At 43.4% G+C, this 14177-nt stretch overlaps 1 protein-coding gene across 1 annotated transcript; it reads right to left on the bottom strand.

Annotated features, from left to right (window-relative positions):
- Positions 1 to 2218: 2218 nt before the first annotated feature.
- LOC144766445 (F-box/WD repeat-containing protein sel-10-like) lies at positions 2219 to 5236 on the bottom strand. The gene is given in 4 exon segments (XM_078650352.1): positions 2219 to 3305; positions 3307 to 3444; positions 4262 to 4984; positions 4986 to 5236. Coding segments are annotated over 4 exon segments (2199 nt in total).
- Positions 5237 to 14177: the final 8941 nt, after the last annotated feature.

The following is a 14177-nucleotide window of genomic DNA, read 5'->3' as shown; positions in this document are numbered from 1 at the left end:
GTTGTGAAATATGAAGAAAGTCTGAAAAGTAGCGAAGTACAAGAAGGATGTTCCTCAGATGAGAGATTGGATGGACAACATTTTGAACAAAGGGATATTCTATGAAACTGTGGATGATAGTGGAGGTTCTGGAAAGCTGTGGAGGATGTATGCAACATTAGGAGCTTGTATGCAGCGTGGAAGTAATATTCTGTGAATTGTAAAGAGTGTAACAATTCTGTAGGTTGCTGAAGGATAGGAGCCAAGTTCTGTAGTGTCAAAGCACTTGAGTGACTTCTGTATTGTTGTGAAAGATGTGAGAGGAGTTATTTGGATTAGTGAGGAATAGATGCGAGGTCTATGGAACTAGGAAGGATGCAAGAGGAGCTCAAGAAAGCTGCTAACAGTGTTCTGTGGAGTTGCGAGGGATGGGGGAATTCTGTGCAACTGTTAAGGAAATTGAACAAATGGAGGTGACTCAAGAGCTGTAAAAGGCAGCAGATAAGGGAAAACAGAAGACATTCTGCAAATTAGTTAGGGGGAGTTATGCATAATTGTAAAACATGGGAGGAAATTTCTGTATATTTTGAAGGTGTAGATTTGTGATGGATGGGAAGTATGCTACAAACTTTTGAAGGATGGGGAAGTGCTATGAAGTTGAGAAGGGGTAGAAAGAGTTTATAAAGATGCAAGAGCAGTTCTGCACATTTTGAAACATGCAACAGTTCTGTATAGTTGTAAAGGATGGGAGGTAGTAGATAGAGTGCGGCACGCTAACCCCTGGGGGCATTTTGGTGCCGAGTACCAGAGGTGGTACTCACTTACTTTATCGACTTCGGAAGGATGAAGGGCTGAGTGGTCATGCCGGAATTGAAACCTGTGACAAGGAAGTCAAAGGGACATTCCTGACCTGGTCATAAGATAACCAAGAGAAGCAAGAGTGGCAACTACTTGACCCGAAGGATGTCAGCAAGGGAAGCATTGAGATGCTGTTCAAAGTAGCACTGTATCTTCCTGGCCTGACAGGGTGGGTGAGCTGGTGAACTCAGCAGTGCTGCTGAGACCCCGAGGCTGAAGCGGAAATGTAACAGCGCCAGCACTTGGTGTCCCAGGGGGTCTGATCGCTATTGAGATGTGCATGTAGTCACCAATTCAAAGTAGTGTGTTACTGCAGTGAAGAGGTGAAACTCTCCATTTCAAACTAAAGAACTGGAAGCACCCAGTGTCTGACAACACCAGCCTATTTAAAGCAGGCAAACAAGGGACGTCAGTGCAAACCGGCAATATTACTCAGTGACTCCAGGGCTCACTGTGACCTACAGGTCACAAGACTGAATCCAGCAATATCACTCTGACTTCAGGGCTCACTGTAGCCTGCAGATCATGAGAATGAATCCACCAATGTCACTCGATGACTTCAATGATCACTGTGGTGGGAGTGCAGATCACGAGACTAAATCCAGCAATAGCACTCAGTGACTTCAGGGCTCACGGTGGTTTGCAGATGTCGAGCCTGAATCTGGCAATAACCGTCTCAGCCCTTCATCCTTCCGTTGTAAATAGGCTGGGAATCATTACATCTGGTTACTGTATGTCGTGATACTGTCACAAAGCTAACTTTCAGGGTCACTCCTCTGACAGAGGCACGTGTTTGCCAGAGGTGTCCGCAGCAGGAGTCAGGACAGGTTTAGGACAGAGCTAGCGAGCTATGGGGTGGGCTTACAGACGGAGACCCCCATGGCACACTTCACACTCTGCACAGGGCCGTGCATACACACTGCGAGGCACCTATAGACACTACACAACTAACATACAACGAATCTGGCAACACTGGGCTACAGTTCTAGCATTTACTGAGAAACTCAAAGCAGCACCATTTTAAAAAGACAGAGGTCAGTCCCCCTAGAAAGTACAGCAAATGAGATTCTTCACTGCTGACGTTTGGCCAATGAGAGTAGCTCTAATTTCGATAGCGAGGCTTGGAATGCAAACAGTGCCGGATAGATTGACGTCTCCTTCTTCGGGTTGAAAGATGATTGAAGTTTGAGCTAGAGATATTGGAAGCGGAAATGCGATGAGAGATATTTCTGCTCCGACTCCCAGTGCTGGTCATTGATTTAATTAAATTGTTGCCGGATGGATATCGAATATTGGTGGTGTAGGAGTGACAGCAGAGAGGGACGGGGTCACAATAGTAGAGGCACAAGGAACTGAATTTGGCAGTCAGCTTACACATTTATTATTGCAACTTTGTTTCCTCTGTGCCATTTCGACTACCAACTGCACACACTAGCTTAGTATTGGAAGCCCAGATTCGCCATACGACTCCTCCACTACCACCGCTTTCCAGAGCCACCAGGTTATGGATGAAATCGCCTGTCTTCAGATACCAAAGTTTAACGGTGCCATCATCTGAGCTTGTTACCACACACTTCGAGCTGAACTGTAAGCAAGTGACAGCGCTCTGATGCATCTGAGGGCCCTGCAGTGTCTGTAAGTACTGTCCTGTCTTTATATCCCAGATCTTCACAGTGGAGTCGGCATTTCCTGAGGCGAGGGTGTTGTCCCACAGCTCCATCCCACTGGTCAGGGACTGATGTCCCATAAGCGTGTGCAAACAATTTCCACTTTCCACATCCCAGACACGGACAGAGGTGTCCAAGGAGCCGCTCACAATATGCTCCCCATCAAACTGCAAGTAGATTCTGTTGGTGTGTCCTTGCAGAGTGTGAATGCAAGTCTCCGTCTCCGGGTCCCAGAGCTTCACAGTGTAAGCATAAGCACCGCTGACCACCTTCTTGCCATCGTACTGCACGCAGCAAACAGCAGCCACATGACCCATAAGTACCTGCAGATATTGTCCAGTCTCAATGTCCCAGAGCCGCAGGGTCTCATCATGTGAGCCGCTAACAACCCTGCTTGCGTGGAGGTGCATACAGCGCACTGTGGAAGTATGCCCGTACAGGGTGTGGATGCACTCGCCAGTCTGTGTTCCAGACCTTATATTATCTCTCATCCTAGAGGACCAGACGCCGCCTGTTTGCCCCACCAATGTCTGAACACACTCTCCTGTGATAGCAGACCACACCTTTAGCGTGTTGTCATCAGACCCGCTAACTATCCGGTTCCCACAGAACTGAAGACAAGTTATGACGTGATCATCATGTCCCTTTAGCACCTTAGGGGGCCTGATGTCCCCGCTTCGCCATTTCATATCTATCTTGTGCTGCCTCATAAAACCAAATTTCCATGGACTGTACATGAAACCAGGTGTCAGCACCCTCCGCCGTCTCAGGTTGAGGGGCTCATCAATTCCTTCATCTTCATTTTTCCCACCATAGCAAATTGTCCTCAGCCAGGATCCTCCAGTAGCGGCAGGTCTGAGCGGCTCGCAGAAGGTCCCGGGGCTCAAAGAAGGATAGTACATACAGGGCAAGCTCTTTGGGTAGTAAAGAGATGAAATCCAATGCAATAGCAAAACATATGGAGAAAGAACATGAAAGTCGGTGGGAATGTTTCAAATTCTGGGCCATAGAACAAGTGCCATTAAGTTTCATATTCATTAGAGAGCCTCCTGTTTTCATATCATCATCATTATAAACGTGTGCAAATATAATAATAAACACATGTGTGCTGCAAACAAAAAGTAAATACAATGTTTACAAATCATCGGCTTGCTGACTGTCATGGCGTCTAATACATAAAGAAAACACATAAATAGTGTACGGTATATGATCACCTTGTTGTGTGGCATCATAAGTTCATTTGTGCCAAAAAATAGTAGTAATAATCAATTAGTGGGAAATTTTATCAAAAAAGTCTTGGGGTGAGCCGCAAACTCTTGTCAGTAGCTGAAACCCACGGCAAAAGATGCACGTACTGGTTGAGCAACGCCCCTGTTCACATGAAAAGCTGTCAGATAGGCAATATAGACTGGTTTACAAGCATGCAACCCAAGTGGATACAGCCGAAATGAGTAAATACCTAAACATACCAGTGCACTTCTCAGTAAACATATGATTGATACGCCCAAGTTGGCCATAATAAAATCTTACAAAAAATAGCCTACCATGTGACATTGTCTGGATATTTAGACATATAACAATAATCAAATACACTACTGATCGAGATTTGGCTAGCCGGCAGCTTATTTGACCCTAGTGGTTAAAAATAACCAGTGTACTAAATGCCTAATGCGGAATCATATACAAACTAATAACAATGTACAAATTACATATTGTTTTGGCCTCAGGGGCCCGCATTTGCATAACATTGTAAATCACGTTGGAACTGTGGCTCGATAACTTGCATCATATACTTGATTTGAGATGGTTCACAGCGATCGATGAGGTCATCCAATGCTAGCAACCTCTCGGGACCAGTCCACTTCTGAAAGGTTCGCAGCCAGTCCTGCAGCTCTGCTGGAGGGGCGATGGAAGGGATTCGTCGACGCTGATGCCCATGGTGGTTGGCATTTCGCAGGTCCCCAAATGTTGTGGCACTGTTTATGCATTGTGCTAATGACCTAAAACTGCTGTACTCTGAGCCTTTGCATAATTTCTTCCCAGGAGATAGGGCTCTCACATCGACACCATTCTCAGACTTTCGTTTCATCTTGGGCCGAACATGACGAATGAGGTTCCCCTCCTCAGTACGCTCCAGATAATCAATCCAGCGCTCATCCATCAGATAATAGAAGTAGACGTCACTGCCATCCTCTCCATCTTCGCTCTCTTCCTCCCCTTCATCCTCTCCTCGCACGCCAGAGCGGTCAGACTCTTCCGACTCATCCTCCTCTTCCTCCGCCCAAACGGCCTGAATCTCTGACTCTTCTTCCTCCTCTCTGCCCGTGCCTCTGGAATGTTCCTGAGATACGTTGCCATTCAAAGCATCTCCTGTAGAACTGGATGGCCTTGGCTGTGTGTTGTTGTGCGAGCAGCTACCCCGGCCAGTATCTCCACTACACTGCCTCTTCCGGCACGTCAGGCGGTCACTGTTAATTTCCAGTGGTAATCCCCTTCACATGCAGGAGATCTTCTAAGGAGTTGAACCCCTTCAGCTCCTCTCTCTTCCACATGATGCTCCGGGCTCTCCTGCCGATACGCCTCAGCGCCCCCTCCAGCTCCTTGTCGCCCGCTCGGTTGATGTCCACTGCGCTCCACCGCTGCAGCTCCGGATCCTCCATGCTCTCTCTACCCAAGGATCTACTTCGACTGCAGCCAGGAAACTCCGAGAACCTACAGGCCTCCGTGCGCATTTATTATTATTTTGTTTTAATTGAGCCTAAGTATGCCGAGTTGGAATCCCCATGTACAAAAAAAAAAAAAAATATGCAATTTTTTTTTTTTTATCGGCAGGGTACGCGTACCTACGCGAACCCCGCAATTTAAAAAGAAAAAAAGATTTGGGGGGCCTTGGGGGTCCGTGTGGGAACCACTGAGCAGGCCTAAAGGGTCAGGATGTTTCTACCCTGCCCCCTTTGCGTGTTTTCCACCTTTGTTTCCCTGCTTTCTTGCGCCTCAGTCTACCGAGGCACAAGATGGCTGCCAAAACTTTCTGGTTTAGAGTATTTGACAGCCAATTAACATTCAGCTCGTGCTTGGGAAGGTACAGAGTACAGTAAGCTTACAGTAAGCTTACCGTAACACCTCCAATATATATCTATGATTTTACTTATGATTTTCTAACGAACTACTGAACGGATTTACACCATTCAACAAAAAGCATGATCTGCGAACAGAACTCTACTTTTTTGCCAAGTTTGGTGTAATTCCGTTCAGCCGTTCGGGCTGTAGCCCTGGCTAAAGGTCCCACGGGAAATTGCATCGGGAAAACACGTTTTGGCACCCCCCTTTTTCTTGGCTCCCGCTTCACGAATCACCCCCAAACTTTCAGGGAAGGAGCGGAGCAGGCCATTTTCTTGGAGAAATTCGCAAAGATTCGTCCACCGGCACCAAAGTTATTCCAAATAGAATGTTGCTGATTTCCTATGGAAACTAGGTTTTAACCATAATTACCTACTGGCGAACGCATGCTATCCAGCGAGGCGTTTATGTCCCTCTTTTGTTTCCATATTGTTATGTGAATGAATTAAAACGGTGCCGCGCAGCGCGTTATGCTTTGACACCGAAGAAGGAGTTGATCTGAAAAGCGTCTGACTGTGGATTAATAAACAGCTCCTAAGAAAATATTCCCGCGAGTGCTGCTTTCTATCCTGTGGATTTGGGAGGATTCTTGAGCTTTTGTATTTTCGTGGCACACCAACGCACTGCAGCACCCGCCTGCTGAGTGACTCGCTGTTTTGGTGTACAAGGAGCAGTGATATGAATCACGCCCAAACCTTCAGGGAAGGAGCGGAGCGGAGCAGGCCATTTTCTTGGAGAAATTCGCAAAGATTCGTCCACCGGCTAACTATAACTACCTACTGGCGACCGCATATATTACCTACTGGCGGTCGCCAGTAGGTAGTTACAGTTAAAACCTAGTTTCCATAGAAAATCTGCAACATTCTATTTGGAATAACTTTGGCGCTGGTCGACGAATACACACGTAATTCTCCAAGAAAATGGCCTTCTCCGCTCCGCTCCTTCCCTGAAAGTTTCGGGGTGATTTGTGAAGCGGGGGCCGAGAAAAAAGAGGGTCCCAAAACGTGTTTTCCCCATGCAATTTTCCATAGAACCTTTAGCCAGGGCTACAGCTCGAACAACTGAACGGAATTACACCAAGTTTGGCAAAAAGGTACAGTTCGGTCCGCAGATTACCCTGTTTGTTAAATGGTGTAAATCATAGATATATCTATAGATGAAGTACCGCACTCTGAACTGTACTCTGTACCTTCCCGAGCACGGGCTGCATGGTCATTGGCTGTCAACTGTATATCAACACTCCAAACCAGGAAGTGTTGGCAGCCATCTTGTGCCTCGGTAGAACCAGTCGCCAGTAGGTAGTTATAGTTTGGCCCTATTATGCATAGGAAATCCGCAACATTCTATTGCCAATAACTTTGGCGTCGATTGATGAATGTTCTTGAAATTTTCCAAACTTTTGGCCAGCTCAGTTCCACTCCTTCCCTGAACGTTTGGGGGTGATTGGTCAAGCAGGGGCCAAGAAAAAAGGGGGTCCCAAAACGTGTTTTCCTCATGCAATTTCCCATAGGACCTTTAGCCACAGCTACAGCCCGAACGGTTGAACGGAATGACACCACATTTGGCAGAAGGTAGTCCTCAGTTGAGACTTGTGCCTTTTGGTTATTTGGTTTAAATCTGTGCAATGGTTTCTGAGAAAATGACATTTAAAAGTATATATATATCTATGGGCGCAGTGGATCAGCGGATTGTGCGAGAATTGGTATTGTAGCATAAGCGCACTGTCCCGATCACACGCTCAATGCTAATTGGGTGTCAAGTGGCTGTAAACATTCGAAACCAGGAACTGTTGCCAGCCATTTTGTGCCTCGGTAGAAGCGAGGCTGAGGAAGTCAGTGGAATATGTGTTCAAAACGGAGGAAGGGGGCAGGGTAGAAATAATTTTACCCTCTAGACCTGCTTAGGGGGTCCCAGAAGGACCCCATGGCCCACATGTTTTTTTTAAACAGGATGTGTGTAGGGTGCGTGGACTGTGCTGTAAAATAAATAAAATAAAAAGGAGGGTTATTTAATAATTGGTCTCCAGGGGTTAAATACCGGGGGCAAAATTATTAATTTTTATGTGGGGCCCAGAGGGACCCCCCCAGCCTTGGGGATCGACAGCGCCCGGGGCTAAAAAGAAAAAAATGGTGGGGGGAGGGGTCGAAGGTCCTGAAAGCCGCGGGGACCATCACCCATCAGGGGTTTATGTATTGTGGGAGGGGGACTACGTGGCTCCCCTCCTGGAGCACTCAAGGGCCTCGTTACCCACCGGGGCTACAAAAAAAGTATGGCTATGGAGGGGGGCTGTAAGGTCTCCAAAGCCCTGGGGATCACCACTCCCGGGACTTTATGTATTGTGGGAGGGCCAATTCCTGCATTGTTCCAGGGTGTCCATCCTGCCCTCCCATTACAAGGAAATCTGTTCTCTCTTTCAAAATCAAAATCAGATTGCTTTTCTACATAGGGAGTTGTATGTTAGTAGCTTGTGATGTGGAAAAGTAATGCCGACTCCTAAACACGTAGAAGTTGTGCATCAAAGGAGTTAGAGTCGCGCTCCCTACTGATAGTCATGCATCCAGCGCATGCACACCAGGGGGCCGCACTGAGCACTGCGCTGGGTGCGTGACTTATAATTTTACCGTATAAAAATAGCCCCTATCAGTAATTTCCAATATCTCCGGGGACCCTATCCCCCGGGTCTTATAAAAAATGTTGGGGACCGTGAGGGGAGCTACAATGCCCCCACGGTCCTGCCGGATTCCCGCGTTCTTCGGGAGTTGGCATTGCTTTTCCGCAAGGGGAGATGCTAACTTGTATGTGGAAATGCAATCTGCTGTTTATTTTGAAAGTGAGAACAGATTTCTCTGCTCTGTCTTTCAAAATGCAAACTAAGTTTGCTATGGGAGGGTGGGAGACGTGAGACTCCCGCCCTCTTAAAGCAAACCACAGTGTACCGGGGTAGGCACCCCGGGACACTGCATGAGCCGGCCATCGGGCGTTGCGGTCTCCAGGGCTCTCGAGGGCTCTAGGCATAGGGACACGCAATCTGTCTCTCACAATACACACATTTTCAGGGGTGGTGGTTCCCGGGGCTTGAGGGGGGTCATTGAGGCCCACACAGTTCTAATTTTGTAGGGAGGGGGGCCTTGGACGCGAAAGTGGTGCAAGGGAGTTGTAAATCTTGTATACAGTGTTTTGTTTTACTTTGCTTTCCTTTTTGGTCTTGTAGAGGATCCAGGGTTAATATAAAAAAATTTGTACAGCCAATACCTTTCAACTCTAACTCTACCCCCAAACGGCTTTCTGCCTGTTACCATAGTAACAGTTCATGGAACACTTAAATGAGCACAGAGGTTAGAAGTTCACAACACTATGTTGGTAATAGAAAAAAGTTACTGTGCTGGAGTTTTTCAACTTTTCCATCGGTACCGTTAGTCGTAGCTATATACTATGGTCAAGATCTGGTAAAGAGTTAGCCTCAGAATTATACTTCAAATTATAAATATAATTTCCATTGGGGACCGCTACCCCCACAAAAAAAAGACGTATATACTTTTTTTTATTAACTTTTATTCAAACAATAAATAACTGGAAATGTAACTTAAGAATAACAATACAATAAATACCTAGAAACATAACTTTAACAAAACAATATAATAAACAAAATGTGATATGGACTCCAATAGAAGTATGGTAGGTAATCTGCAAAACAAAAAATAAAATTAGTGTTTAAAATTAGATTGATGTGACTAAATAAGGTCAAACATTACAAGTCAAATTAACAGTTGAAGATATTTCCTTCTTTTAACGTGTCCAGTGTGCCTGATACATTTCACTTGTCTTACAGGCTTGCGTTCAAACGGTGTCTGTATGGAAGTGCCTACTGCGACAGATTTACATTACCGATCAACAGGTCTTTAAAATGATTCAGAGATGAGACAGAATTAGGTGAGAGATGAAGTCATTATGCAGGACAATATTCTTTAGGGATTATTTACAAGAATCTTGCACCACTTTTGTGTTACTTTTCTCATGTTGTAAGTGACGCAAAAGTGGCGCAAGGTGCTTGTAAATAAGGTCTTTCATTTGTAATGTATTTAATCTGAAGCATTGTATATCTAGGTCGCTCTGCTTACCTTGTGTAAACACTGTGACCAACAGAGTTCACAACTTGAACTCAGTTTTGGTTCTACATGTCAGAGTGGACAGCAGTGTCCATACCTTTAAAATAGAAAGAAAAATAATGTGAGAGAGAGAGAGAGAGAAAACTAAATTAAAACTGTGAGAGAGTGAAAGTTATAGATGGAGCAGTTACTAGTGGAGAAAATACACGTAGCTCACCTTTTACCTTGGTTGTGTGTCCAAGTGTGTGCTGGTTCATGGTACACCCTCCAGTTTAGTGATCTGAAATATAGTATATAGAGTTAGTCATAGTATAGTACTTACAAAAGTGGCGTAAGGGGCCTGTAGATTTGCCTCTCAGACTGTTGTAATCTATCTATTGTCACTGCTCTGAGGTAATTGTACATTCCTACGCAGAGAAGCTGCTGCACACTACCACTACTTACTCTCTCCTTTCACAGATGACTTGTCGTTGTTTCAGAAACAAGCTTTTTTGCTTACCTTGTGCCATTGGCGTGATTCAAAGAGGGTGCACCACGTGTCGTATAAGCCTTCTCAAACGTTGTTACGATGGCCACGCATCATCCCAGAATCCTCAAACATTGAGTTTTGGAGCTGGTGGGGGGGACGCCAATTTCTGAAACACAATCTGTAAGATAAAAAGGAAGTTAACATTGTGTGTAATTTTTTTATCAAAGGAGAGTGGAAGTGAGAGAGTGACTGCAAAAAATATTCGCAGCTCAACTTTCTGTCACCAGTGTGTTTTTCACCACATGCTGGGACATATTGCACCCTGAAGCTCTACATCTAAAAGATAGTAAAAGAAAGATGTTATGCTTGGTAATTGTTACTATCTTAATGTGAAGTTGAATAACATCTGCATTTCACACACATTCCCTCTCACATTTAAAATAACTATTTGTATAGTTTATATTCTGGACGTTTCAGAGATTATAAAACGTTCCTGCTATTGGAAAAAAAATGTACATGTAATTTGATACACTATATAGGACTGCGTTCATCTAAATCGATGCGTCGCTTTTTTGTATCCAGTCTGCTACAGCCCTTTGACTCCCTCCGATGCGCACCCAGGCCTCACTGCTCACCTTTTCATGGACAGGACACCTTCTGCATCATGTAGTCCAGATCTGCCACTAAGAAGTCTCATATATGGTGCCGAGTCTTTATATCGGTATGGCTAATGACATACTTGTGCTCCCATCATCATCGAAGGTTCCTCACCCGCTCAGTGCTTCTGATACCACTAACTCAGTGACCAAAGAGGCCGCACACGTAGTGGTGGGCCACCCTACTCGGTGGTTCAGGCCTACATGAGCCGTTTGAACAACTAGGATAGGCCATCACAGCGCTTGGGATAGGAGCAACTCTAAAATGTCGTAGAGCATGTGCGCCCCATCTTTTTTTATTGGTAGGGTCACATGTGTAGTGACGGATGCGCTAGATGGGTGTGTTGTGGGTGTATACCAGCCATGAGGGAGTGTGTGTGTGCCGTTCCGACAACTAGACCTGGAATTAAGAAATCAGTACAATCTGGGTAATGTTGCGTTTTCATTATTTCCTGGTAGCGTAAGTGGAGTGGGCTGGCCTGACGTATGCCAGTGTTGCGCGAGGCTCTGAACCATGATTCCAGAGGTATGGGTGTGATTCCGTTGTTAGCTATATGAGAAATCAAGTGATTAGGGTGTGCGTTTTGTAGTGCTGACGTCACCCGGGTCTTAAAAGCAAATTTGTCATTATATCTGTAAAGTTCCAAAACATGGCCAACATGGAAGGTACGGGGTATCACTGACTCTATATTCATTCAGAGGTGCATACATAAAAGATGGTGGTCATGACGCATTTCTGCGATTATGAATTTTACATTAAGTTGAGTGTTGTAGCTGTAGTAACGTTGACGTTGTGTATGTTGAAGTAGTCCACTCCACTTCTGTTTCAAAGGGGGATGGGTGAACACAGCTACATGAGCAAAATATTCCCCTGTGTCTGAGATAATATGGTTGCATCCACTATTCAGTACACTACACGTATCAATGGTATATGTTCACACTGAAAAGTTTTTGATTTCTATAGTGAATTGTTTATCGTATTTCACCGGTAGTCTTAGGGTTGTGTACATTATTGTTGATGTTTGGGTTATTGCCCTTATACATACTTGGTTGCCACATCTCAGTAGATTGAGCTAGTGTACTGTTGAGGAGATATATTATTTTGGAAAGGTCCGTAGTACTGCATTGCGCTGCCTCTGAGGTAGTAGGGGGGAGGGGTCCGTGGGGCTGGTTGTGGTGATCGTGGCGCTGGGTATTTTGATTTTGTTGTGTGTTGGAAGTGTATAATTAGAAACTGTATCACATATTGCTCTTTAAACATGGGTGTGAGTTGAATGTAATTCACGCAGCACATATTCGACGTTTTTACAGTACTTATATGTTGATAGTAGTTTGTTAGTGGTAAGTGGAACTATTGCCTGATTTTTAAGGTAGCATTGCAGATTTGGTTACTTGTTGAAAATATTGGAAAGTGGTCAACATTATAAGTAGGAATGGTCATTTAAAAAACTTTCAAAATTCACTGAAAAAAACATAGGTTTCATGCATGTTATAGTTAGGAATTAGCATTTAAAAATCCTTTGAAATTCACTGAAAAAACACAGGTTTCAGACAAGTTATAGTTAGGAATTACCATTTAAAAAACCTTGGAAATTCACTGAAAAAACCATAGGTTTTAGGGTTGTTATAGTTAGTTGGACATTTCACTTGTAGAAAACCATTGAAATTCCCATGTTATAGTTAGTTGTACTAACTATAACTCACACGCCCGCAATCCACTGCTGATGATGTCACATATTACATCATTCATGACATGGTCAGTGACATCACTGATGACATCTCAAATGACATCACTGATGACATCATCCAAGTGACAATCTGATACATCTTATCATACACTAGTATAACCTTTCAACACTCCTTATAAATAATGGAGTACCATATTTGAAACCATTGACACAGCATTACACGTTTCTAAAAACCCACTCAGTGATTCCTACATCTACACACACATCTAAACACTTACCTAAAGATTCACTCATACATGCAAACAAAGATCAATAGAACATTATTAAATAAACTTATACACCTACATCGACATTGCACACCAGCCTATCACTAACATCCTTTTCACTTAGGCAGTCATCCTACTCAATTATGCAAACAATTAATCATACTTACATTTAAAAAATAAATAAAAATAAAGTGTAAAGCTACACACTTATACAAACACCACTTCATTTATTCATATAGATAGTAACTCATACTTAGTGTGTTATAAAATCAATATTAGAAGTATACAGTTTTCGATACAGACACTCATACAATCACTGAGTGTTAAGTATACTTATATATAAACAACAACTGTGACATACACTGCCTTTTATATTTCTACTTTGTTAGACATGTATCATTGAGAAATATATTTACTCATCACCACACCCATAAAGAGATTCACTCACCCAAACAAGTGTTTCCACGTGTAGTCTAAATTCATATACCTACTAAATCAACTATTTATCCATCTTTGGACAGTCACACACCTCCCATCCAACCACACACACATTCACTATCCTATACAAATACTCACTTAATTAATTAATACTAATATAGGCTTTACATAGCTACTAACCAACTTATATAGTAGTTTACACAACAAGAGATACAGTGAAACAGGTATTCACACAGTTTAGTCACTAATCCATATATTTGGTGAGACACTTTAAACTCGTCACTTAGACAGTCAATGACAGTGCTACTAAATCCTCCATCCAGACACTTATACATCCAGTCAGACTTCAATACAGATTGCTATATATATATATATATATAGCAATCTGTATTGCTATATATATATATATATATATATATATATTATATTCACTGAAAAAACCATAGGTTATAGACCATATATAGTTAGGAATTAGCATTTAAAAAACCTTATTTTACTCACACAAAACCATTGAAATTCCATATATAGTTAGTTGCACTAACTATATATCGCGCACCCGCAATCCACTGCTGATCATGTCACATATTACATCATTCATGACATGGTCAGTGACATCACTGATGACATCACTGATGACATCTCAAATGACATCACTGATGACATCTCACTTGACATCAATGATCACATCACTGATGATATCATTCATGTGATAATACAATGCATCTCCTCACACTCTAATATAACCTCCGTTACACCCAGTGTTAAATAGAGAGTATCATTTTTGAAACCATTGACACACCAATACTAGTTACTACATACGCACTCACTGATTCCTATGTCTACACACACATTCACTCATACAATCATTCATACATACAATCACTCATCTTTACAACACTATCATATGCACTCATACACCTATACAGACAC

The sequence above is a fragment of the Lissotriton helveticus genome, chromosome 1_1 (genome assembly GCF_964261635.1).
Source record: "Lissotriton helveticus chromosome 1_1, aLisHel1.1, whole genome shotgun sequence".
Classification (NCBI taxonomy): domain Eukaryota; kingdom Metazoa; phylum Chordata; class Amphibia; order Caudata; family Salamandridae; genus Lissotriton; species Lissotriton helveticus.
The sequence above is the reverse complement of the archived record's forward strand: the minus strand, read 5'-3'. Positions and strand labels throughout refer to the sequence as shown.